The 23,894-nt window shown below is 39.6% G+C and overlaps 2 protein-coding genes and 3 non-coding genes across 6 annotated transcripts in view; 4 read left to right on the top strand and 1 right to left on the bottom strand.

Annotated features, from left to right (window-relative positions):
* Positions 1-302: 302 nt before the first annotated feature.
* Positions 303-11,366, bottom strand: LOC102083062 (cilia- and flagella-associated protein 157). Its single transcript, XM_005451549.4, has 9 exons — positions 11,098-11,366; positions 9,630-9,901; positions 7,209-7,362; positions 6,466-6,733; positions 6,082-6,203; positions 2,633-2,783; positions 2,117-2,268; positions 1,893-2,027; positions 303-1,328 (listed from the first exon to the last, which is right to left on the bottom strand). Exons 1-9 carry the CDS (start codon positions 11,259-11,261, stop codon positions 1,241-1,243), a joined length of 1,506 nt encoding a protein of 501 aa, XP_005451606.1. The 5' UTR covers positions 11,262-11,366; the 3' UTR covers positions 303-1,240.
* trnac-gca (transfer RNA cysteine (anticodon GCA)) lies at positions 772-843 on the top strand. Its single transcript has one exon. It is a non-coding gene; the product is annotated as a tRNA-Cys (tRNA).
* On the top strand, positions 2,802-2,873 carry trnac-gca (transfer RNA cysteine (anticodon GCA)). The gene has a single exon. It is a non-coding gene; the product is annotated as a tRNA-Cys (tRNA).
* On the top strand, positions 3,265-3,336 carry trnac-gca (transfer RNA cysteine (anticodon GCA)). Its single transcript has one exon. It is a non-coding gene; the product is annotated as a tRNA-Cys (tRNA).
* A 2,086-nt stretch (positions 11,367-13,452) lies between the features above and the next one.
* Positions 13,453-23,894, top strand: part of dmrt1 (doublesex and mab-3 related transcription factor 1) — a 37,807-nt gene continuing 27,365 nt past the window's right edge. The window contains exons 1-3 of one of the 2 annotated variants that reach the window (XM_013270911.3): positions 13,453-13,943; positions 15,138-15,306; positions 16,554-16,711. In XM_013270911.3, the coding sequence (XP_013126365.1) occupies positions 13,485-13,943; positions 15,138-15,306; positions 16,554-16,711 (786 nt within the window). In that variant the 5' untranslated portion in view covers positions 13,453-13,484. The remainder of the gene's footprint in view (positions 13,944-15,137; positions 15,307-16,553; positions 16,712-23,894) is intronic. The other variant, XM_013270912.3, reaches the window with a different exon arrangement.

Raw genomic sequence — 23,894 nt, 5'->3', positions numbered from 1 at the left:
TCCAGCGCTCATTCATGCAAAGACAATGTCACAGTGGGATATTTGTGCAGTGCGGCCTTAAAGTTATAGTTTGGACTCTTGGTGGTGATCAGTCGATCGTTTCAGAAATGTCCTGAACTATTTTCATTAATTCTGAGGTTTCTTGAGGCTTTTTGTTCAAACATTTCTGGGTTGTTGCCCAAAAATGGCGACAACTGTTTCATTTGTACATATTTTATTATTTCATCTTAAACAAAAACGGCATTGTGTAAAAAAAAACACACGCGCACAGGTGCCGATTCAAATCAGAACAAAACAAAATGTCAGCTTTAATGAGCTTTAATTTAGAAAAGCAGACACGCCGCCAACTTGCCAAGGTTTATCCACCAGGATAAAAACACACAGAGTAAAAACAAAAACGAGTCAATCACAGAGCAGAAAAAACAAAGTGACCACATGCAAATTCTGCTTCAAAAGTTCTTTCCACTTTAAGATTTTGGTCATTTAGTTTTACTGAGTTTAAACCGTTCTGGTGTTTCTGACCATAAGCTGATGGTTACATGTTTGATGTGTTCAACAACTCGTACCTGCTGGAATTTTCCAGCTTTGGGAGATAAACACAATAAATGAAGAGACCTTCATTACCCAGGATCAATATGGACCCAGGCTCAGAAAGGAACTTCATTAGTGTATATATAATACAACTTTGATGTTGCAGCTTAATATCATCTTAGTCACTTTTGTACGTCTGTGTAGCTTTGTAATAAAACAGCTGATTAAAATCTGCCACATGGGGGTGTAGCTCACTGGCAGAGCAGTTGACTGCAGATCAAGAGGTCTCTGGTTCAATTCCAGATGCCCCCTGTGGGGGGCTCAGTGTGCCCTTCAGTCCCTCTGCTGTAGAGATGATCGCTGGTACTTTCACCTATTGTCTCAATATGCAAATCTATGAAATGCTGTAGAGTGTGTGCTGCAGCTTCCCAGAACCCAAAGTGCTGATCATCATTCAGTAAAAGAATTTTCATTATTCTGTAACAACAGCCAAGTAGAATAATGAAGACTGTGATAAACAACATTCATAACATGTTTCTTGTTTCACTGCACAATAACAGACAAGCTGTTTTCATCACACAGCCAGAAACAGCAGGAACATTATTAGAGTTTGTTACAGAGGCTGAGCTGACAGGAGTCGCAGTCGATGTCAGACTGAACTGCAACATAATCGACTTTTACAGATTTTAGGAAATGACTTTTGTTACTGTCACTTGAGTTTGGTCTCTGAGTGTTTGGAGGTCACAGCTGAATCGGTGAGCTTCACAGAGCTGTCCGCCTTCAGACTCGACGGTTTCCTGGATATAAGAAACCAGAAGAAGAAGAAGAAAGTCAGGTGACATAATACACTTAAAGCTAAAAAAGGGAAACCTCCAGAGCAGCAACGTGAAACTGCAGTTGCTTTAGTGGCCACCTCTCTGTCACTGAGTCAGTCTCAACTTTACGGCATTTAAAACATGTTTTTAATAACTAGTTTATTTTGATGCTGCTGAGGCTTCACTGACAGGTGGATGCTGACACATGTGGCCAGTCGCCCTGCTACGCCTCCATGGTTTGGAACAATCTGCTTTTCTTTAATATTTATCAGTGTGATACTCGGATTACGTGTTTCTGTTTGTTATACAGTTTATAGATGCAGTTTCCTGTGAGGAGAAGATAACTCAGCATAACAACCTCTCATTGCTTTAACACAGCGAAGGCTACAACACAAACACTGAGGCTCTGTCCCTCTTTTATATACAGTCTATGAACTGAACTACTTAAATAGGAGGATGTTGTCTACCTGATATCTAAAATGATGAAGGAATGGAGAGTTTAAATGTTAGTTGTAAATAGGTATATGCTCTAAGGTCCCCACAAACCTGCTGGAGCCGGCTTCCATCCTGGAGAGCACGTTTTTGTGTTTCAGCGCGGGGCGAGGCACAAAACCCAGATCTCCCGGCCTGTAGCGGGCCAGCTGGAACTGGAAACTCCAATCTAGATCCAGATTTCTTGTTCTACACAGACGATAAAGATGCAGGATTTCTGTTAGTCATCGATCTGCCAGGGATTTGCAGACCATCTTACCGAGCACTGATTTTACTACCGGGCTGCTGCAGAGTCAGGCGTCTGCAGCTCGTCTACTTTGCCGCTGTCAGCAGCGGAGCTGGCAAATCCATCTCTGCTTAAAAGCACCAGCATCCTCTGCATCAGCTGCTTCCACTGGTCCACCTCTGAGTCCTGCTGCATGTGTTCCTCCTGCAGGAGAAAACAAGACTGAAACAGTCTGGCTGAGATAAAGACCTTACCTTCTTCACTGGAGCATTGAACCATCGTCATTAACAGAGAAATAAAATGAATTCAGTTTGCTTGCAACAACTTTGTCTTTTACAGATAAATTCCACCTTGTCATAAATCTCCTTTTTTCATTTCTGTATTCTAATAAATAAAGTGTTAATGAGGCGAATACCTGGTGTGTTCTGTGTTAGCTGAAGGTTTCAGACTTTTACTTTGAAATGATGTCGGGTTCACTGAAGCTCACTTTTCTAAAATCGAGCAGTCGGGTCAGAAAGTACGACACCTGTCATTTGCACACGTTCCAGAGTCAGCGCTGTCATCTTACCATCAGTGCTTGTCTGAGAGCAACAGCTGTTTCCTGAATGATGTTCTTCATCCTGCTCCTCCTCCTCCTCTCCTGTTGAAGCTCCGCCTCCAGCCGGCTGACCTGAGCTCTGTTTTTACTGCACTGTTCAGACAGAGAGGCCTGATTCTGCCTGAGAACACAAACAGAGGGGGGTGTAGCTCAGTGGTAGAGCATTTGACTGCAGATCAAGAGGTCTCCGGTTCAATTCCGGATGCCCCCTGTAGAGGCTCGGTGCTGTTTTATCTGCCCCTGCTGACAACAAGCTCTGTAAATCTGTGAGGAGACGACCTGTTCACACTCATAAGATATTTGATTTCTTATCACAGATGATGAAACCACGCAGCAGATCCTGTAGCTGCTGCTTCACACTGTTCCTCAGTTTTCACCTGCCTCCGCCTGCTGTCTGCTGTTGAGCTGCTCTCTCTGTTAAAAGTTACTGTTGCTGTGGTAACCATCATCTTAGGATTCATTTGCACTGTAATTTAAGAGGTCACTTACCATTATACATATCTGTGTTTGTCGTTTTATAAACTGACTTAGCTGAATCTGTTATCTGCAGGTTGGTTCAATGCAGCGCATCGAGGCCCTGATGACACAGCCTGCTACACACAGGGGGTGTAGCTCAGTGGTAGAGCATTTGACTGCAGATCAAGAGGTCTCTGGTTCAAATCTGGATGCTCCCTGAGCAAATTTTATGCCACCCTGAGTTGCCTGCCATCATAGTTCAGAGCAGGAGTGGGAATGTGTTTCAGATGTGTCCTTGATCCAACACAGCTCATTTAAATGGTTAAATGACCTCCTCAACACGTCCTGAAGTTCTCCAGAGGCTGGTAATGACCTAATCATGTGATTCAGGTGTGCTGAGTGGGTGAGATCACAGGAGACTCTTCAGCTTTTCCTCAAAGTGAAACAATTTCTTCCCTTTAAGGAAAAGATCACTTTCTACTCCATATAATTTATTTTTCATCTTCAAAACAATCCTTACTCTTCTTCACTTCATCCTCATCATCTGCATTTAAGCCACCTTTCTTCTGATTGGTTGCCTCTTTCAAACAGGTTTGTCCTGAACAGTGCATATATGACAGAAATGATAATGATAACAGGCTCACCCTGACATGTTTAAGTAATAATAATAAAGTGAGTACTTGCAGTCAAGCCTCCAAACTGATGCACAACTTTCTGTTTTCTGCCTGAATTTGAGCCTTTAAACTAAAATACACTTTTTTAGTTTTACATGTAAAGAATTATTCATTTTGAATGAACAATTTTCCTGTTGTGTTTCTATGTACAAATAATAATTTATGGAGTTAAATGTACAACATTTCACAGATACTGTTTTGTGTGGCCCTGGTTAACACCTCAGGTCAAGGCTGCTCTTATCTTGCAGCGTCTCTTCTCTGCATGTGTGAAAGAGGGATTTTTTCAGCTCTTGGCTTGGAAACACAGAGGAGCGACTGAGGTGGAAAAACAGGAGGCGAGCACTCCGAGTCACTGATGACAGCTGCTGGGACCGCCGCAAACGTCGCTTTCTTTGTCTCCAGTGATGAACAAGGCTTCATTGTGCAGAGATCTGCGTCTGCCTGAGAAGAATGCGACCTTGCTGATAAGAAAACTACAGCAGAGCAAAGTGAGTAATGAGCATTTAATGTTCATATCAGGCACCTGTTTGAGTACCTGCCTGATCGGCACCACAAGTGCTTATTTCTTGAGGCAATTTTTTAATGTGTGTGTGTGTGTGTGTGTGTGTGTGTGTGTGTGGAGTCCTGCCTGTGCCCCTCACAGTAACATTTAACTATTAATCACAGTGTTGCTAAATAACAGGATCTGGCTTGCATCAGTCACATGATGACCATTAACCAATGATCACCCTTGACAGCAGAGCGTGCTGGTCACGAGTCGGGAGGGAGCTCTACAGCATGCAGGAGTATTAGCTTGTTATGTACACGTTGGTCAGTTGTGTTGTGGCAACTGACGCATTGAAACAAATGAGCGTGCTGTGTGTGTAACAGCGCGACAAACATTACCTGTCCTTTTATTAACTGCACAAGTAGCTGCTAACTAACTAAGGCTGTCATGGGTCTGTGGGTCTGTCCACCGTGGTAGGGAACATATTTAGTTTTAAAGGAAGTTACAGGACTTTTCCTGCCTTTCTGGAGGGCTTATATTTACTATATTTACTAATAACCATATCCACATAATTATGGATTATTATAATTGTGATATTCAAAAAAGAAACACTGTATTTCAAAGAAAATACATTAAGAAACAGATTATATTAGATTTATATTTCAAATATGACAAACATTTTACAGCAGCAACATTATTGTATCTCTACAGTTTAAACATATAATAATCTTTGTGCCTGCACAGAGTGGATAGTCAAACAAATTCAGTCATCATAAATACATTACTTTATATTTATTACTTTATTTTTTAATTCTCATTACTTTATTATTATAACACTAGGAATAAATCATAGGGGAAGGATTCTGGATCAGCACCATGATGGAAACCTGTGGCCTGTGTGTGTGTGTGTGTGTGTGTAGCTTTTGTGTAACAGGCTTACCCTACCACCACCCCTTTCTTTTGCCCTACTAATGTTCCAGTTTCAGTTTATTTCCCACAGTTTTTTTAATGTATTGCCTTATGATTCCAAGCACTGTCACCAATCTTTGGATTTTATTATTATCTCACCTGTTTAATCAGCTACATTCTCGTCTATGGACTTTTTACACTCCACACAGCCCCGCCCCCCAGCACTGTCAGCAGGGACATTGTACCCATCAGGTAAAACACAGGCTACGTTTGCTTTGCACCTGATGACAGTGATATGATGCGATTCCATATTAGATTCTTGATGAATGTGGGTTGCTGTTCTTCAGCCTGGTTCTGTGAGCCCCCTTTTTAACTTTGAGCCCCGCCCCTTCAAACCTTTCTGCATGGCCCAGGTTCAATACAATGGAATGCAAATTTCTGTATTTCTGCTGCAAGTGTAGCAACTCAGCTCAGACAGCACTAATGTAAAATACTAGTTTATGTCTTTGTACTGCAGTAAAACAAAAATGAGTGCACAAATATTTTTCTATTTTTAAATATTAATACATTAATTTTCCAGCAATCATAAGTAAAAAAGGAATAAACTGTAAACTAATGTGGGTGTTTTCGAGGCCTCATCATCATGATCCACCATCAGCTGCTACCACTAACAGGATTCAGTGCTCTTTTGTTTCCTGTCTGTCTCTTTTGTATCTCTGTTGTTACTGATTTATTTGATTACTTATTATTGAATCTCACTGTGGAGTTATTGCTTGCATATAAACGTACCGCATATGTGTAATAATTGCACCTGCTGCTTTGCTTTCATTAACGGGAACGTGAACCTGAATGAGACGTGACTCATCTGTACGGACGGCGGAGTGAACTTTGACCTGAGCGCCTCCATCTTGCCCAGGGCTCCTGTGTGTTCGGTCTGAAGCTGCTCGAGCCGCTGCCTGCAGTCCTTCTGCTCCGCCTGGAGCTGCTGGCACTTCTCTGTGAGCTGCTCCACCACCTGATGGAGACAGTTGGATATGGATTTAGAGTGAGTCCCTTGTTTTTCCCGTTAAGATGAAGTCAGCGTTAAAACACGATTAAAGGGACTGGCACTGGGAGCATGCTGTCTAGTGCTGGTCCACTTTTCAGTAACCTTGATTTAACTAAATAAAACGTGGATTATTCGAAGCCACTGTAATCTGAGTGGACAGTGGAGCATAACTGTGGTTATACTGCATTTAAAATATTAAGTTAAAGAAATTAAGAATTCCTTCTCTTACCTTCTTACGGACGCAGCTGGTGCGTGACGTCTCTCTGAGCATTTCTTCCAGGTTTTCCACATCCACGCTGAGCTGACTCTTGCAGCCCCGCAGGGCGGCGTTCTCCTCCATCAGGACCTGCACCTGCTCTGACAGCTGCCCCACGCGAGCTTTCACCTCCGCATTCTCCTGCAGCGCCAGCCTGGTCGTCTCCGGGACTTTCTGGTCCACCAGGAGCTGCACCTCTGCTGCCATGGCTGCAGCGTGAGACTCCATCTCCCTCTCCAATCTTTGGCAGGACACAAGACAAAGGAGGTGAAGTCAGAGGGTATTAGGTGGATAATTCAGGTATGCAGCCTTGTGTGGAGAGACTGATGGTATTTGTGTATTTGCTGTGCAGTAGATAAGGTGTTAACAGCAATGTGGAAGTGAGTGTTCTCATTTATAGCCAGATATTTCTGCCTGCAGTTTCAGAGCTTCAGCTTTTCATTGTTTTCCAAAGGAACACGACTCTCGGTAGGACGAGGATCACATAAAGGAAAAAAACATTAGTGCTACAGAGGCTGGATTAATATGTCGTCCTGAAGACAAGCTGAGACTCTTTGCTCCTCTCAGAGTTTATTCGTCGCTCTTTTTACTGAGGTGCTGCGATGACACGGATTTGTTTACAATCTGAACTTAAACTACTTTCTACGAGTGGACTCGACCCGGGTAATGGAAAGAGCCTGTGCTGTGATTTTTTTATGTAATAAAGTGGATTCCACCTCCTCTTTTCCAGCAGCGCTTTCATCTCCAGGCTGTGAATGTCATCTTTGTGCTCTTCCTTCTGACTCGCCAGCTGCTTCTCCAGAGACTCTAAGCTGGACATCATCTCCTCCTTTTGCTCCTGAAACGCCTCCAGGCTTGCAAGCCTCTCCGCTAGAGGAGAGAAGAGGAGAGTTTAAATCATTCCCTGAAGCCAGTCTTTGCTGAAATAAACCTACTGAAAGTTTAATGGTTCCTGCTGGAAACACTTGCATCCAAAAGAAATCTGGGCTGGATTTTCAAGGAATACTATAAAGCTCAGCTCCTTTCAACATCTTTGGCAGGGAGAGGCCGATACTTCATCGAGGCCTCTTCCAGCAAATCACTGTCTGTTCTTTTCAGCCTTTCCAAAAGTAAAACCTTTTTTATTTTTAGAATTATTATTTACTATATTTGAGACAAAACAAAAAGGCTTTAATTGGAAGGAAAACTTTTAACATCTGCAAATACAAAATAAGTCTGAATACTGATCAGCAGCTAGAAAATAAAATCAAATAAGAAAATTCTTGAGGCAGACGCTTCATGGTATGATACAACATTAAACTAATGTAATGTTTAAGAACAGGCTTCAGAAAGTTAAATGGAAAATGTATACTCTCCTGAAATGCAAAGACATATTTAATTTATCGTCAAACTATCACGAGATTCCAAATAATGTAATCATTAAGATTCCCCCACAGTGCTTTATTAATGCTACAAAGACAGGGACACACACCGCCCTCATAAATATGAACAAATACTTTGGAGTAAAATCCATCTGAAATGTATAAAATCAAAGGTTTATTTATTCAAATATTTAATTATTGAGGAAAATATGCTCGGTATAAACTGAACTCATACCAGTCATTTCACCAGATTCCATTAAAATTAGTTACACGTAAAACTGGCATGTAATCAGATTACTTAAAGTCAATGTTTTGGGCATAAAGGTGTTTTTGAGCGTGCCTGCTCTTCACGCCTCGGCTTCATTCACTGAGGTGTAGCTTCCACAGTGTGGTTGTTGCAGCAGAGGTTCCCAATCAGCTCAGGACTTTGTTTTTATAGCTGATGCTTCACTTCAGCTACGATATGTTTGCATTACTGAAGCTTGTTTCTGCTGTTCACACACACATTTCCTCAGAGATTCATCTTTATGTAAAAATGTTTTATAGTTTCATTTTTGTGCAGCTCCACACTGGATAAATCAGACTTTCAGCTTTAATTCAAATGGTTTAAGCAAAAGTATTAACTGTTTAGCAATTACAGTCATTTTATACAAATTGCCTGAGACTTGTAAGTAATTAGGGAAAAAATAATAATTTTAAATATAAGGGCTTCTCGGATGAAAACAGTTTGCAGTGAAAGTCTGCCTGAAGTCGAGATCCCATTTGTGCTTTACTGCTTTACTACTGGCATATATGAGCTGCTGTGTGGAGGTCTGGGAAACACATCCAAAAGTAACACACAAACAATAACAATAATACAGAAAACAGCCGTTAGATTAATAAATAATGCAGGGTACAGGGACCATACAAATGCACTATTTATCAAAATGCAAGCTATTAAATTCCAAGACTTAGTGACGTTTAAAACAGCGCAAATAATATATAAAGTAAGAAATAAAATGCTTCCAAAAGAAATCAGCAAATTGTTTATAGAAAGAGAAGGTGGGTATAACTTGAGAGGGAAATGGAATTTAAAAATACAAAGTGTTAGACATACTTTAAAAAGTATGTCTAACTCTATAGCAGGAGTTAAACTATGGATCAGTCTATCAGAAGAAATAAAAGAAAGTAACAACATAAAGATGTTTAAAATAAAATATAAAAAACAAATTTTAAGCAAATATAAGAATAAAGAAAACAGGATTAACCCAGGACGGTAATGTTGTTGGTAACAGTGTTTTAGTTCATTTGTTTCATAATTTGTGAATCTGCAAATTAATTATTCTGTCTGTATTTATATGAAAGTATAAATAAATATGGTGGGACTTGTTTATTTCTTGTTTTGTTTATTTTTATTTCTTTCTTATTATTGTTTTTTGTTTGTTTGTTTTGTTTTGTTTTACGTTTGCTTCATATGTTGTTTGTTTAATTTAAGACTAAAAGAAAATTAAATGAATGAGGGCTAAAACTCGAGGGGGTAGGGACTAATAAGTGTATACTTCTGCCTGCTCTGTATTAAACAAAAGAATGGAGTGATATTTTGTAATGATTGTGAAAGCACATGTTTGAAATAAATGAACTGAACTGAAAAGGGAGGAAGATCCAGAAATTCCATCTTTTATTTAAAAAAAAAAAATTATTATTTTAAAACTCTAATCCCTACCATCAGCCTTGATGTTTACATGGATACCCTGTGGTAAACTCTTATGGGCTACATGCTAAGAGCTGAACTTTTACCAAGTGCTGCGTTTTCTTTGATAAGTTCATCGATGCGGTTCTGAAGCTCCTGCCTCTCCCGGCTGTGCCGCAGCTGCAGGGCGTCTCTTTCCTGATCTGAAACCTGCAGCTGGTTCTGCAGCCGCTGCGACAGCTCGCCCGCCTCGTCCTCCTTCTCCAACAGGGAACGCTTCAGGTACGCAACCGTGTCTTTGTTCTCCTGCTCCAGTGTGCTGTGCTGAGTCAGCAAGGCTTTCCTCTGTCTCACAAGGTCATCACATTTCAGCTGATATCTGAGGGGTTAAGGATGACAGCTTCAACAATTTATAAACTGGATCTGGCCTTTTCTGGATTTGAAGCAGCTCTACAGCTCGAGCAGAGCATGCACTGTCTGAGGAGTGACCTCAAGCTAACACAGACCCATGGATGCCTGAAACAAATAAATATGTAAAGGTCTTGAGGCCTGTAGAAACCACAGTTTTGCAGGTATGAGAGTGTTATTTTATTCCCAGCTTCTCATATACAAAATACAGAATATCTTTAAAACAGGCCAAATCTGGTGAATGTTTTGACAGATATTAAAGCTGGAAAACTCTAAAAAGTATTCCCAGTGTGACATGTACCAAATCCAAATGAACTTTTTTAGAAAAAGCAAGTTTCCAATACTTGAAAAACAAAAAGACACCTTCAACACTTGATTTGTTTTCTTTTGAGAAAATGATGACAGTAAGCACCTAAAATTACTGACACAAGATGATCAACTTGCCTGAAATACTTTATGTTTTTTTGATCCTTGGTTAGTTTCAAAGTCACCACACAGCGGTTTGAGAAACATAAGTCTCACACTACAATTTACTTACAAGTGTCTCCCTTTAGCATTTTTCTCATGCAGGATAAATACTGATTTATGGTTTGGACGTGTGCAGAGCAGGGTTGGTAGATACACTGGACACAGGATGGTAAAGAAGGAGCTGCAAGGAGGAGGAAAACAGGAAGACTATGGAGAGCTAGTGTGGGAGAGGAGGATGTTAGAGACGATGCTCTGCTGTGATGACACTTAAAAAGAGAAGAAACTTGTGATTATGTTGGATAGAAAAAAATGAAAATAGCCACTTTCATAGGTAAATCCTAGTACGTGGCATGTGAAAGAAGCATGTAGTAAATGTTTCGTTGTATTTTGTTAATGGGGTGTTTAAAGTGTGTTTAACACCTTTACAAAGGCCGCAATAGTGATCATTCCTCATGAAGGAACCACGGGATCATTGCGATCTGAGCACACCAAAGAATGAAGCGTCTCACTGTAGCTTGTAAAATCAGGTCATTTCAATGAAGCTTAGCTTCGTAAGCCTCCTTTGTAAGCCTCCATTATGCTAATGCAACATTAGATCGAGTTAGCAAATATACAAAACATACTTAACATATGATTACAAAGCGCTTTTTACTGCACACACAATCACTCTAAACATTATGGTAGACTTAAACGGCTCACCGCTCCAGCTCGTCGGTTAAATACGCTATCTGTGTCAGGTAGAGGTCCTTCTCTTTGTCGCCAGACTCGCTTTTCTCTGCAGGAAACTCGGAGTTTTCCTTTTTCGGTGTTTTCTTGTTTCCATCTCGTTTGTCGCTGCTTTTTCTCTCCGTCTTTCTGGGCATTGTGTCTCACAGAAAGTTAGCTAAAAGTTTCCGCCGATAGCCGGTGCCCGGCACGAGAAACTAAACGGCACCGTTGCTAGGCAATGCGGCCTTCAGTGACTTCTCGGAAACGGTGACTTCTTCTTAAAAACTCTTTAACCTGATTCGTGATTATGAATTGACAGAGATTTAAACTTTCTTGATAACAAGTTAATACATACCATGCTGGAATAAAAGCCTTTCATGCCTTTTAAATGTGGCAGAGCTAATATATCTTTCTATTCTGTTTAATATGCCATCATTTTCCCTTAAAATTCAGGTAATGTGCAATCACAAATAGAACTAAATGCATAGAAAATAAGAATGAAAAGAAAATAATTAAAAAGATACTGGCGCATAGAGAGTACAAAAGAAATTGTAGACTGAGTTCATGGTTGTAGCTAAAAGGTATCAACGGGGGAAATATCAGTACAATACATAATAACAGTGAAGCAGCATTTGAACTACACACGGAAAGCTTCAGAAACATTTCAGAGACTAAAGTGTCGAAAATGAAAGAAACTCTTTATATGCTTTCACTTTTAGTAGCACAAATTGCTTTTGACATCTCTGTGTCCACCCAGGTAAATTAAATATATTAAAACAAGGTTATTTGCATGACCATTTCATCATTTCATTTCACTGCTTCATCAATGCAAACAAACCTGTATTAGGACACAGACCATTGCAAAAAGAAGGTCTGAGACCTAACTACAGGTTTTCAAAGCCAACTTCATACCTACTTCTTGTTGCATCGTATACTCAGTTTAAAGCATAAATCATTGTGGGGGCTGGATTACATAGTTAACTTTTATTGGGTGTATTTACTGTTCATTTTACACTGATGATGATTTCAAAATAAGTGTCTCTCTCTGAGCTGCTAAGAGGTAGCATTTATTCATATTTATGATAAAGCGGTGGATGTTAGGCACATACGTTTTCCATGTTGGTCTGCTGTGTTTTACAGGCCTGCTTGGACTGGATTCACACTAATGGAGATGTTACCTGCATTAAACTGCAGACTTTATTACTGCATTATAATCTGTCATTATAACCTTTAGAGGCAATTAAACTCAGTGTTGCAGCCTTGCTTTCAGTTACTTTAGGACCTGAGCCAGTGAAGTGTAGCAGCTATTTATTTTTGACTCAGTGATTCGGGGCTGCTTTTTAATTGGCAACTTTGTTTTATCCCCCCTCCGTTTGGCTGTAAGGATTTTAATTGGCTGCCTCTGAACTTCACCTCACTCCCTGTCTATAAATCCACCGAGCTGACTGACGGTGCGGAGGTCAGCTCAGTTTCAGCTCAGTCAAGCTGAGCAATTAATTAATTCACCAGCAGCCAAGGTGGGAAAAACACTGCAATAAATATGTTTCAGTGGGAAGATACTATAAAGAATATTACACTAATAGTAATGGTTATTTTAATTTGACAGGCAGAACAATTTCCTGTATTTAAATTGGGGGATAATTAGCACGAACCGTAGTTAAGTTAAATCTTTAGATTATAATACAGAGTCATGGCATTGAGAGAATCCTGAATTTAAATCTATTAAAATCTTCTGATTTCAGAGTTAAAAGGACGCAGTAGTTCTCTATATTTAAAAAATCAATCTAATCGTACAAACTCACAGGAGTCCCTTTGTGTTGATGCATGCTCAGTCATCCAGGTAAAAATATGAACAATAGAAATATGTTCTATTGTTCATCTGGACGTAGTTTCCTGCTGAAAACAGCTCAGTCTGAAGATTTATGAAGATTTACCAGTAAATTATGAACACTATACACACACACACACACACACACACACACACACATATCTATATCTATATAGATAGATAGATAGAAAAACTGTGTAAAATATGATGTAATAGGCATTAAAGGGTTCATTTATTTTTGGAAAAAAAAACAATATAAAGCTTTTTTTTATTTGATTAACAAATTAAATTGTTAATCTTTTATATTCTGCTACCTACTTGGCTCACCTGTTGGTCCTTCAGATTGTAAAGGCGGCACAGATTGAGTTAGAGTCCAAAGAATTATGCTTTCGTCTGTTTTTCACTCTGCAAAGCCATCAGGTCTGAGCCTCTGGGGACACTTTTCTGGTCCCTGGACCTCATAAGAAGAATTGTACTGAATTTTAAATTGTGTTTTTGAGTCAATATTTTTAACTCGTGACTGGAGAGAGAAAAACGGGAGGCCTGCAGAATGATGCTTCTGTACTTCCAGCTCTCTCCCCCGCATTGTTTCCTCCCACTGGATCCCAGGCCTTCAGGAAAAAAGCCAAAAAGCAGGGTGTGGAGGGACAGTGACCTTACAGCCTCCAGCCGGGCACCAGTGCATATCTTATCAGCCCCTACTGGCTCAAACAGCAGCAGAACTCTCCGTGTGCACACGTCTTCTCTGGGCAGGTCCAACAGTTATCAGCACTCCTTATTGCCAGGACCCATGAGCCAGGACAAACAGAGTAAGCAGGTACCGGATTGCAGCGGACCGATGTCCCCGACCAAAGCCCAGAAATCCCCCAGGATGCCCAAGTGCTCTCGCTGTAGAAATCACGGATACGTGTCTCCACTGAAGGGACACAAGCGCTTTTGCAACTGGAGGGACTGCCAGTGTCCCAAATGCAAATTGATCGCGGAGAGGCAGAGAGTCATGGCGGCCCAGGTAACTCAGTTTAGGCGCCCGTTAGCGCGGCTAGCTGCAGCCGAGAGCAAAACTGCTTTTTAACACCAAGCCAAACGTTTTGTGACCACACACAGCCGCACAGGCTGTTTGGGACTTACTATTTATGTCTGTGGACTTTTAAGCCCTGTTTGCTGCGGGTGAGTCTGTTCATTAGTAATAACCACCCAGAAAGCAGCTAGCCAAGTTCGTCCCGAGCTAACAGTTAGCTGCTTCACGGAGCTAACGTGTGCAGGTAAAATGTGCCGGCAGCTGCTCACATTTATAACAGATACTTACAAAAAGCAAAATTCATTCATTTGTAACTTTGTAATTTGAAGTGACAATTTAAGAGTTTGTAAAATAACATTTTAAATGAATTAAGTTACTAAAAATAACCAAATCTTTTTTCTTTTAAAGAATCTTTTTGTTCATTCTTCCAGTATTTCCTCCACATTGATATCTACTGTTTTTTCTTTGAGCTTCTTTAAATCCATGTGTTGTTGATTCTGCTCTCACTTTTAATGATTTATCCTGTAAAGGACGCATTAATAACTGAAGTTTATTGTCTTTTTTTAAATAGACTGTATTTAATCCTATTGAAAACTTTTTTAGCAGGAAAGTCAGCAAAATGTAGAAAACAATACCTTTAAAAGTCAGTATTGCTGGATAATTTCCTCATTTTCTAAAGAACAGATGAATAATTTGGTCTGGCGTGGTCCAGTGTGTGAAAACTGATTTGGAAAGCTGTTTTAAAAAGTTCTTTGGAATTTCTGCTTGAAAGGGACTCTTACAGTGAACTGATACTAACAAAACGAGCAGATAAAGAATTAAAATGTGTTTTTAACTGGGTAAAACATTATGTTTTACCTTTGACCCTGAGATACATCGATGCACAGAGCTGTCAGTTTACAGAAAGCTGAGCCGATCACCTGATTGATTACACCAATCATCATAAACAACAAAGAGCTGCTGGTTTCATCTCGCTCAGCAGCCAGGAGCGTGTTTTAAAAATCATCTTGTTTTATGGTGATATCAACAGTTTATCTGCACACAAACAATCTTATTATTGTCTAATCAGGTGTAATTACAATTTTCAGACGAGCCTCTGTTTAAATCTGTTCTGGGAAGTCAGCAGATAAGGGCAATGTTTGTTTCATGCTCGAGGTTCCTTATCAAACCTACCCTCCCTTCCAGGTTGCTCTGAGGAGGCAGCAGGCCCAAGAAGAAGAGCTTGGGATTTGTAGTCCTGTGTCTCTGTCCGGTTCCGAGATGATGGTCAAGAATGAAGTTGGAGCAGACTGCCTGTTCTCTGTGGAGGGACGGTCCCCGACACCTACCAGCCACGCCACCTCTGCTGTCACAGGTAACATCGTGTTGCTTCATATTAAACGGCTACATCGACCTCATCAGACCTGATGTCAGGTTTTGTTGTGTTATGAATCTTATTAGAAACACTTAAAAATGTAAAGTCGAGATCTACACAGTGTTTTTAGTTATTAAACAAAAAAAATGCTATTAAGGTGTCAAAAGTGTCTGAAAAAATTCCAGTTAATTCTCTCAAAGACACCTTTTTCACCTGTGAGGTCTGGACACAGGTCGGTGTTACTGTCTGCACTTCAGCTGCAAGTCACTTTGTTCATGTGTTGGTCTGAGTAGCATCCACCTGCCTGCACTCCCTCCTTCTCTGTTGTGTGTAAACTAGTTACCCCTCACTGAATTAATGTTATTGCTTTTTTAAAATGTTAATTGATGTTATTGCTAATCCAAGGCTGAACAACATCCTGTGGACTGAACACGTTTCTAGACGAGAACAAGAGACTCTGTGTGATAACAAAGGACAGTAGAAAATGTGTCCTTGAGTTTTTCTTGCAGGTTGTGTGGAAGCTGACACAGAAAGGCGCGTTTCGCTGATAGCGCTTTTTAGAATGTGATTTTGGGTCAAGGCTGCTCTTATCTTGCACTTTGTATGTCTGTATGTGTGTTCCTTTTTTTTGGGGGGGGGGGGTAGAGATGAATGATTGAGGTATAAAAAGGAGTGGAGCACTGTGTGGAGCTGCTGATGGCAGGAGTTGGGACAGTAAATGTCATCATGTTTGGCTCCAGTGGTGCACAGTGTCTTCCCTGTGTAAAGATCAGGGTCTGCCTGAGAAGAATCTGTCCTTGCTGATAAGAAACGTACAACAGATGGTGAGTAATGATGACTTAATGGTCATCTTCATCCTGAAAAATGACAATTTTACGTTTGACACCAAGTACAGGTGTCACCTGAAGATGGAGCTGTTGGCAGTATTTTGAGCTGCGTTTGGGCAGCTTGTTTCAAAACGAACTCTTTCTCTCCTTTAATGTTTAATCCTTCCTTTCTGACCAAGTGTAACTTAAAAACTGAGAGAAGTTAATTGTTACATTTTAGCATCAGTAAAATGTCAGACTGGCTTAACGTGACTTGTTTCCTTGTTAAAATTGCAACAAAACACAAACACGAGTGTTTGAAAACATCCTGAACATCATATTTTAAATTACCTGACAGTGCTGAAGCAACTAGCCACAGACTTTACTCTTCATCCTCTGTGTCTCATCATTTTTCTCTCATTGTTTTGTTTTTGTGTCCAGGGACCCGCTCGGCATCGTCCCCCAGCCCATCTGCTGCTGCCAGGGCTCATACCGAGGGACCGTCTGACCTCCTGCTGGAAACCCCCTATTACAATTTCTACCAGCCTTCGCGCTACCCCACCTACTATGGAAACCTTTACAACTACTCGCAGTACCAGGTGACCCACAGCAGCCGCTCTGCTTATTGTCTGCAACAGTCAGTGTGATCAGGAGCTAATGGAGGCGTTAGCGTTGGTCCTGCTTGTTGGATACGTTGATTTGACAGGAATTTTAAACAGCTGGGCGAGCTCGCCCGGAAAAATCTGTCCGTGTGTGTCAAACTACAATTCATAATCTTATTACTTTAACCCGGTTACATCAAACCTGACCCGCTACAGGGGATTAACTGTTGTGGCTTCAAATATAAAAGAAACGCTTTTGTGTTGGAATGTTTTTCATGTTTAGAAACAGGTCTGCACATAGTTTATTGTTCTCGCAGCAGCAAAGCCTCTAAAGCAGCATGTCAGCCTTTATGAAGCCTGAAGAAATTCATGCCACAGAATCAGGGGGTAAGCGGCTTTACGGCACTTCAGTTGGGAAAGGCTTCGCTTTCACGCCAACTTATCACGAGAGTGTCGTGTTTCTCTCAGACGATCACTGGTGTTAAACCAGTGTTAAACTGGTGTTAAATGATCCTCATTTTAAATGAGAAGCGTTTTGTTAGATTGGATTCCGACTGATTTGTTATATATGTAGACAGTCACAGCCCAAAAATGCTTGTAGCTCACAGTTTTGATTATGTTAAACTGATATTTTAATGTCTAAATTCCAGCCTCTTGTTGGGTTTGTGGCTATAAAGATATCTCACAGATCTGTTTCACTAAGTCAGTGTGCAGGCTACACTGCTTTTATTTGCCAGTTACTTTAGACTACATAAACAGAAAAGCCTAAATCCGAAGCCTTCGTGTGAAGTTGCTTTGCATTTAATCCTCTGGGGTGTCTTCACTCTGTCAGTAGGTCTGCAGCTTCTCAGTCCTCCAGGTCATGGCAGTTTTAAGTGCTTGAATTGAGAACAGCTGGAATATTTGGATCATTAGGATGTTTCACCCGTCATCCGAGAGGCATCTTCAGTGCACACAACTCAGGTAGTTTTTCCCCAATGCAGAGCCCAGAAGGTTGATTCTGTTCATCTGGATGTAGCGTCTTCATCATCATCCAGGTGACTTCTTCAGTCTCAGCTGACTGCAGGTTTCCCCAAACCTTATAAACAGTACATTTGAACAATAACTGAAACCAGCCCACTGAAGGAACAATGGGCAATTTATTGATCATTAATATGCAAATTATCATGAACATTGATCAACAACCACTGATCAAGTCAGCTCAGACTGAAGAAGTCATTTGGATGATGATGAAAACGCTACATCCAGATGAACAGAATCAACCTTTTGGGATTTGCTTACCTGGATGTTTGAGCGTGAGCATCAAGACACCGTAGTGCAGAGGTGTCAGACATAAGGCCCGGGGACCAGAATCAGGCCACCAAAGACTCCAGTCTGACCCAATGGATGTTTTACAGCGCTTCCCCCATGATCATTTCTACTACACCACAGTAACTCGGTTAAACATACATTTACATGACAGAAAAATTCAGTTTTTTCAATGTTTAATTGTGTGGATGCTTTAAGCATCCACACTATTGAGTTCCTGTTTCTCTTTATTCTTTATTATCCTACTTTATTATTATTCCAGTTGCCACTTTTTGTACGTTTTTTGGCACTTAACTACTTCCACAATTTTCAGCCGATTTTCACCGTTCAAATTTTAAACTATTCTGCTATTTCTGCTAATTCCTGCTATGACTTTTGGTATTTTCTGCTGTTATACTTTTTAAAATATTAAGCTTTTTATGCAATTTTTTGTCCCATTGAAATGAATGGAAAACTTCCAAAATTCTGCTAAAACTTGCTTGTTTTTGAAACTTAACTACTTTTTCATACTTTCACCTAGAACAACCATTCAAACTTTAAAATGTTCACAAATTATTGGGCTATTCATGAATGATTCAGCTTTTTCATATCTGTTACCATTTTCATATTGTCCCTCTTTAAGTTTTGAGTTTCATTTTTGTGATTTTTCACAAAATACATGCGTTGTTATGGTTGCTATGCAGTTGGTTCTAAGTGAGCCACTGTACCTTTGGCAATTTTCTCTTCATGTCCGAACAACTTCTTACTACTTGCCCAATTTTCACTCAACCCACACAAATTATACATCAAAACGTAGGTATTTTTGCTGGCTTTCAGAAAATGTCACCATCATTGTTGTGAGATTTATAGAATTTTGGCAAATCTCCTCAGACCAACACAAAGTCTGAAAACTCTCCATAGAAAGTCAATGGAGAGTTTGTTCAAAATCATCGCTTGATTTCTCTAATGAGAGGCATATTCGAATCGTCATATCTCCTTAACGAAGCAAAGTTACGACATGAGGCTTGTCCCCGTATATCTTCAGACACTCCTGACGCTCACAATTCAAGAATTATTTTCTCACCTATTACCGTTCTGAAATGAGTTAGACTTGTTTGAGGGTAGGAAATTCGTCCTTCGCTCAGATTTCTTCAGATTTCAAACTCTGGAAATGAACCACTTTTTTCTCTCGTCATATCTTTTTAATGGATTTCCACAGAGACCTGAAAATTTCCATGATTGTTCACCAAAGCCTGCTGTCTCTTACGGTGAAAGAATGATATTGATACTCCAAATAGATTTAGAGTTAGAAAGCGTTGTTTGAGGGCAAGTCAAGGCAGTTTTTGCTTTGCTCTACTCAGTTATGGTGCATTAGAAGTCAAATATCTTTAATAATTCATATTTTAATGATAAATTGTCAACACTTTAAGATTCCCCCATCTCTTCTGAACAAAACGGTGTAAGAATGACCGTTCTAGCCCCTACGGTTAGGAAATTATGGTCATTTGTTTGAGGGGAGTCGTCATTATGAGAAATAGACTGCAAAAATCCTGTGTCTCTCTGTGCTGCGTGCACCTGTTTTGGCGGGAAAAAGTGCACAGGCTCTCTGATTGGTGGATTCAAATTCAGCAGCTCCCAGGCTGCTTGACTGAGCTAGAAACTTACTTCTCTCTCCCTGTGTGTGTGTGTGTGTGTGTGTGTGTGTGTGTGTGTGTGTGTGTGTGTGTGTGACAGAGAGAGAGAGAGAGAGAGAGAGAGAGAGAGCCTTTTTATGGGATGATCTCATTGTAAGATTCAAATTCAATATATTTAGACTGGTTGACTGAATTGGATGTTGTGTGTGTGTGTGTGTGTGTGTGTGAGTGTGTGTGTGTGTGAGTGTGTGTGTGTGTGTGTGTGTGACAGAGAGAGAGAGAGAGAGAGAGAGAGCCTTTTTATGGGATGATCTCATTGTAAGATTTAAATTCAATATATTTAGACTGGTTGACTGAATTGGATCTTGTGTGTGTGTGTGTGTGTGTGTGTGTGTGTGTGTGACAGAGAGAGAGAGAGAGAGAGAGAGAGAGAAAGCCTTTATATGGGATGATCTCATTGTAAGATTTAAATTCAATATATTTATACTGGTTGACTGAATTGGATCTTGTGTGTGTGTGTGTGTGTGTGTGTGACAGAGAGAGAGAGAGAGAGAGAGCCTTTTTATGGGATGATCTCATTGTAAGATTTAAATTCAATATATTTAGACTGGTTGACTGAATTGGATCGTGTGTGTGTGTGTGTGTGTGTGTGTGTGTGACAGAGAGAGAGAGAGAGAGAGAGAGAGACTTTTTATGGGATGATCTCATTGTAAGATTTAAATTCAATATATTTAGACTGGTTGACTGAATTGGATCTTGTGTGTGTGTGTGTGTGTGTGACAGAGAGAGAGAGAGAGAGAGAGAGAGAGAGAGAGAGAGAGAGAAAGCCTTTATATGGGATGATCTCATTGTAAGATTTAAATTCAATATATTTAGACTGGTTGACTGAATTGGATCTTGTGTGTGTGTGTGTGTGTGTGTGTGTGACAGAGAGAGAGAGAGAGAGAGAGAGAGAGAGAGAGCCTTTATATGGGATGATCTCATTGTAAGATTCAAATTCAATATATTTAGACTGGTTGACTGAATTGGATCTTGTGTGTGTGTCTCTCTGTGCATGTGTGTTTCCATATGTGTCCATATGTGTGATTGTGTGGCTGTTATATATTTTTTTGCCGATTTTTTTTCATTTAACAAGTATATTTGAGGGACCCTTTAGCATGTTCAGCATTTTTTCAGCTGTCCATTTTACTTTTCTAATTTTTCTGTTTAAGTTATTACTATTGTGCTAAATCATAGCATTTCTGCTGTTTTATAAGATTTTTGCTAAATATAGTATTTCTGATTAATTATAGTTTTTCTACCAAAACATAGTACAGTATTTTTGCTTTTTATAGGATTTTTATAAGATATTTATATTACTTAATATAGTATTTCTGCTTATTATAGGATTTGTGCTTAATAAAGTATTTCTGCTAAATGTAGTATTTATGCTTAATCATAGTATTTCTATATATTTCTGCCAGGTCCCCAGGCAGCCAATCCTCTGTGAGGACTGAGGCATTCAAATTTACATATCAGGGCCTGCACGGCTTCGAAGCCAGCCAATCATATCTTAGGGATGAGACATTCAAATTTACAAATCAGGGCCTGGACGGCTTCCCAGCCAGCCAGTCATATAGGTGGGCTGAGGCATTCAAATGTGCATATTGGGGCCTTCATGGCTTCTAAGCCAACAAGTCATCGATGTCATATATCTCTAAAAATTCATATTTTAATGATAAATTGTCAACACTTGACGATTCCCCCATCTCTTCTGAACAAAACGGTGTAAGAATGACCGTTCTGGCCAATACAGTTAGGGAATTATGGTCATTTGTTTGAGGGGAATCCTCACTATGAGAAATAGACTGCAAAAATCCTGTCTCTGTGCTGCGTGTGTGCACCTGGTTTGGCGGGAAAAAGTACACAGCCTCTGTGGATTCACATTTAGCAGCTCCCAGGCTGCTTGACTGAAAACATGCTTCTCTCTCCCTGTGTGTGTGTGTGTGTGTGTGTGTGTGTGTGTGTGTGTGCATGAGAGAGAGAGAGAGAGAAAGAGAGACCCTCTTTAGGGTAGCATGTCATTGTTGGAAAAAAATATAATATATTCAGACTGGTTGACTGGCATAGACCCTCCGTGTGTCTCTCTCTCCCTGTGCATTTGTGTATACATATTTGATTTTGTGTGTATCTGTTGGCTGTTTCTTCTTGTTTTTTAAATTTATTTTTATTTCTTTATTTTTTTTTTCACAGGTGAACAACAATTAGTTTTGAGGGAACTTCACCATGGTCCGTTTTTTTTCAGCTTGTCATCTTACTTTTCCAGTATTTTCACTTAAGTTATTACTATTCTGCTCAATCATAGTATTTGTTCTAAATCATTGTTATTATGCTATATTGTAGTATTTCTGCTAAATCATACTATTTCTACTATATTATATTTTTCTTTCTAAATATAGCACTTCTGCTATATAACTGTATTTCTGCTGTTATAATATTTGTGCTAAACCAGAGTATTTGTGCTGAAACATAGTATTGATTTAAAATTACAATATTCATAGTTCATCAGAGTGCCTCTGGTAAATGACAGTATTTCTGCTCTGTTCTACTATTTTTCTAAATCATAGTGTTTCTGTAATGCTTAAGTATTTTGGGCTAAATATATTCTTTCTGTTATCTTATACTATTTCTCCTAAATTCTTGTATTTTTGAGAAGTTATCATGTTTCTGGTAAGTTACAATATTTCTGCTAAGTTCTGCTATGCTATTGTATTTCTGCCAATTATTATGTTTCCTCTAAGATATTGCAGTTCTGCTAAGTTATTCCATTTTAGCAAAGTTCCTTTGCTTCTGCAAAGTTTTTACAATTTCTACAACTTTTCAGCTTTTTCAGCTAGTTTTTGCATACAGCTTCAGCTTTAAAGCATCCACACTGCATTTTCGCAGGAAATGCAAATTTTTCTAGTATGAAAATTTGTCTTTTTCATAGTGGATTCACAAGAATGTATTTCTTACAGTTTAAGCCCAAAGAGTCGTGTTGATTATACCATCATGTATCTGAGATGAGCTAAAGTTGAACTTTTTCACATTGAGGTTTCTGAGGGTGTAGTTAGACGTCTTTGCACTGACAGAACGCAGAGTTTCACTGGTCCCGCCCTCTGCAGCTCAGAGTGGACCTACCATATAAAATGAGTTTGATGTCCTTGCCTTAGTGGTCACTTTATAGTACAGTTACAGTCCTGCAAACCCAGAGGATAAAGATGCGTCCAGTTTCTGACTCCAGGTCCGCTGCCTCGCTCTTACTGCGCTCAAGTACAGACCTCTGTTTAAATCACTGAAATGAATTTGGGGCTGATTATTCCGGATGTTTACTGCTCGGTCAAAAGTGATGAAAATGAATCCAGTGTTAAATCATCTTTAAGGATATTTTAGTGAACTAAAGGTGTCTAACAGCAAAAACTATCTGTGAAAAAATAAAAATCAACTCTAGACTTTTAATGGCTGTGAGTTAACTGCCTTCACAAAGTGTTTGTATTCAGAAAACTGCTCTGAACTTATATATAGAATAGAATAGAATAGAATAATCCTTTAATTGACCCACAGGGGAAATTTGGTTGTAACAGCAGCAAAAAAACACATATATAAACAGACGAGGACACAGGACAGAGAACAGAAACACACAAAATTTTTACATATTTACATCATGGACAATAGTTACCAAAACAGTACTGTACAGTTATTAAAATTAAAGTACAGGTAAGTAGTAAACCCAGGTTGTAGTGTGCAAACAGAGCAGGATATGAAAGAAGTTTAAATAGTTAAGAATATTTAGAATAATTAGAAAAGTACAGATTGTGTATCGTACCTGTGCATTAAAAAGTAGACGTGTAACTTCCAATAAGTTAGTGTATATAAACTCAGGAAGGTGATGTGCAGTTATAACAGGAATAGTTGTTCGGTTGATTAGTGGAAATTTAGCCTCTGACTGCACGACTGAAAACACTGAAACTAACAAAGCTGAACCCAAAACTCTTAACAAGGAAACCAAAACAAGCAAACCTGCTGTGGAAAGTGAAGAAAAGTGAACAGATTTCAGAACAAATTAGAAATAAAAACTTTGATGTTGCTGTATGTCTGCTTATTGTAATCACATTACATTTCCTCAGTCGTCTGCAGGATGGGAAAACGGCCCCAACTGATTTTTAACAGAAGCAGCCTGATAAACGATGTCTGTCAGAACAGTTTAAAGGACTAAGTGTGGGGCAGTGTTCATGTATGAG

Source organism: Oreochromis niloticus, linkage group LG12 (genome assembly GCF_001858045.2).
Source record: "Oreochromis niloticus isolate F11D_XX linkage group LG12, O_niloticus_UMD_NMBU, whole genome shotgun sequence".
Classification (NCBI taxonomy): domain Eukaryota; kingdom Metazoa; phylum Chordata; class Actinopteri; order Cichliformes; family Cichlidae; genus Oreochromis; species Oreochromis niloticus.
This window is presented reverse-complemented; position numbering and strand designations above follow the sequence as displayed.

Bases quoted from the DNA above. Each gene is read 5' to 3' on its own strand.
- LOC102083062 (XM_005451549.4), bottom strand. From the start codon at position 11,261: ATGCCCAGAAAGACGGAGAGAAAAAGCAGCGACAAACGAGATGGAAAC. The intron at 2,784-6,081 runs GTCAAAGTTCAC...TTGTGTTCTCAG, and splicing joins GGCAAGATGGAGGCGCTCAG to GCAGAATCAGGCCTCTCTGT. The intron at 2,028-2,116 runs GTAGTAAAATCA...TCGTCTGTGTAG, and splicing joins CCTGACTCTGCAGCAGCCCG to AACAAGAAATCTGGATCTAG.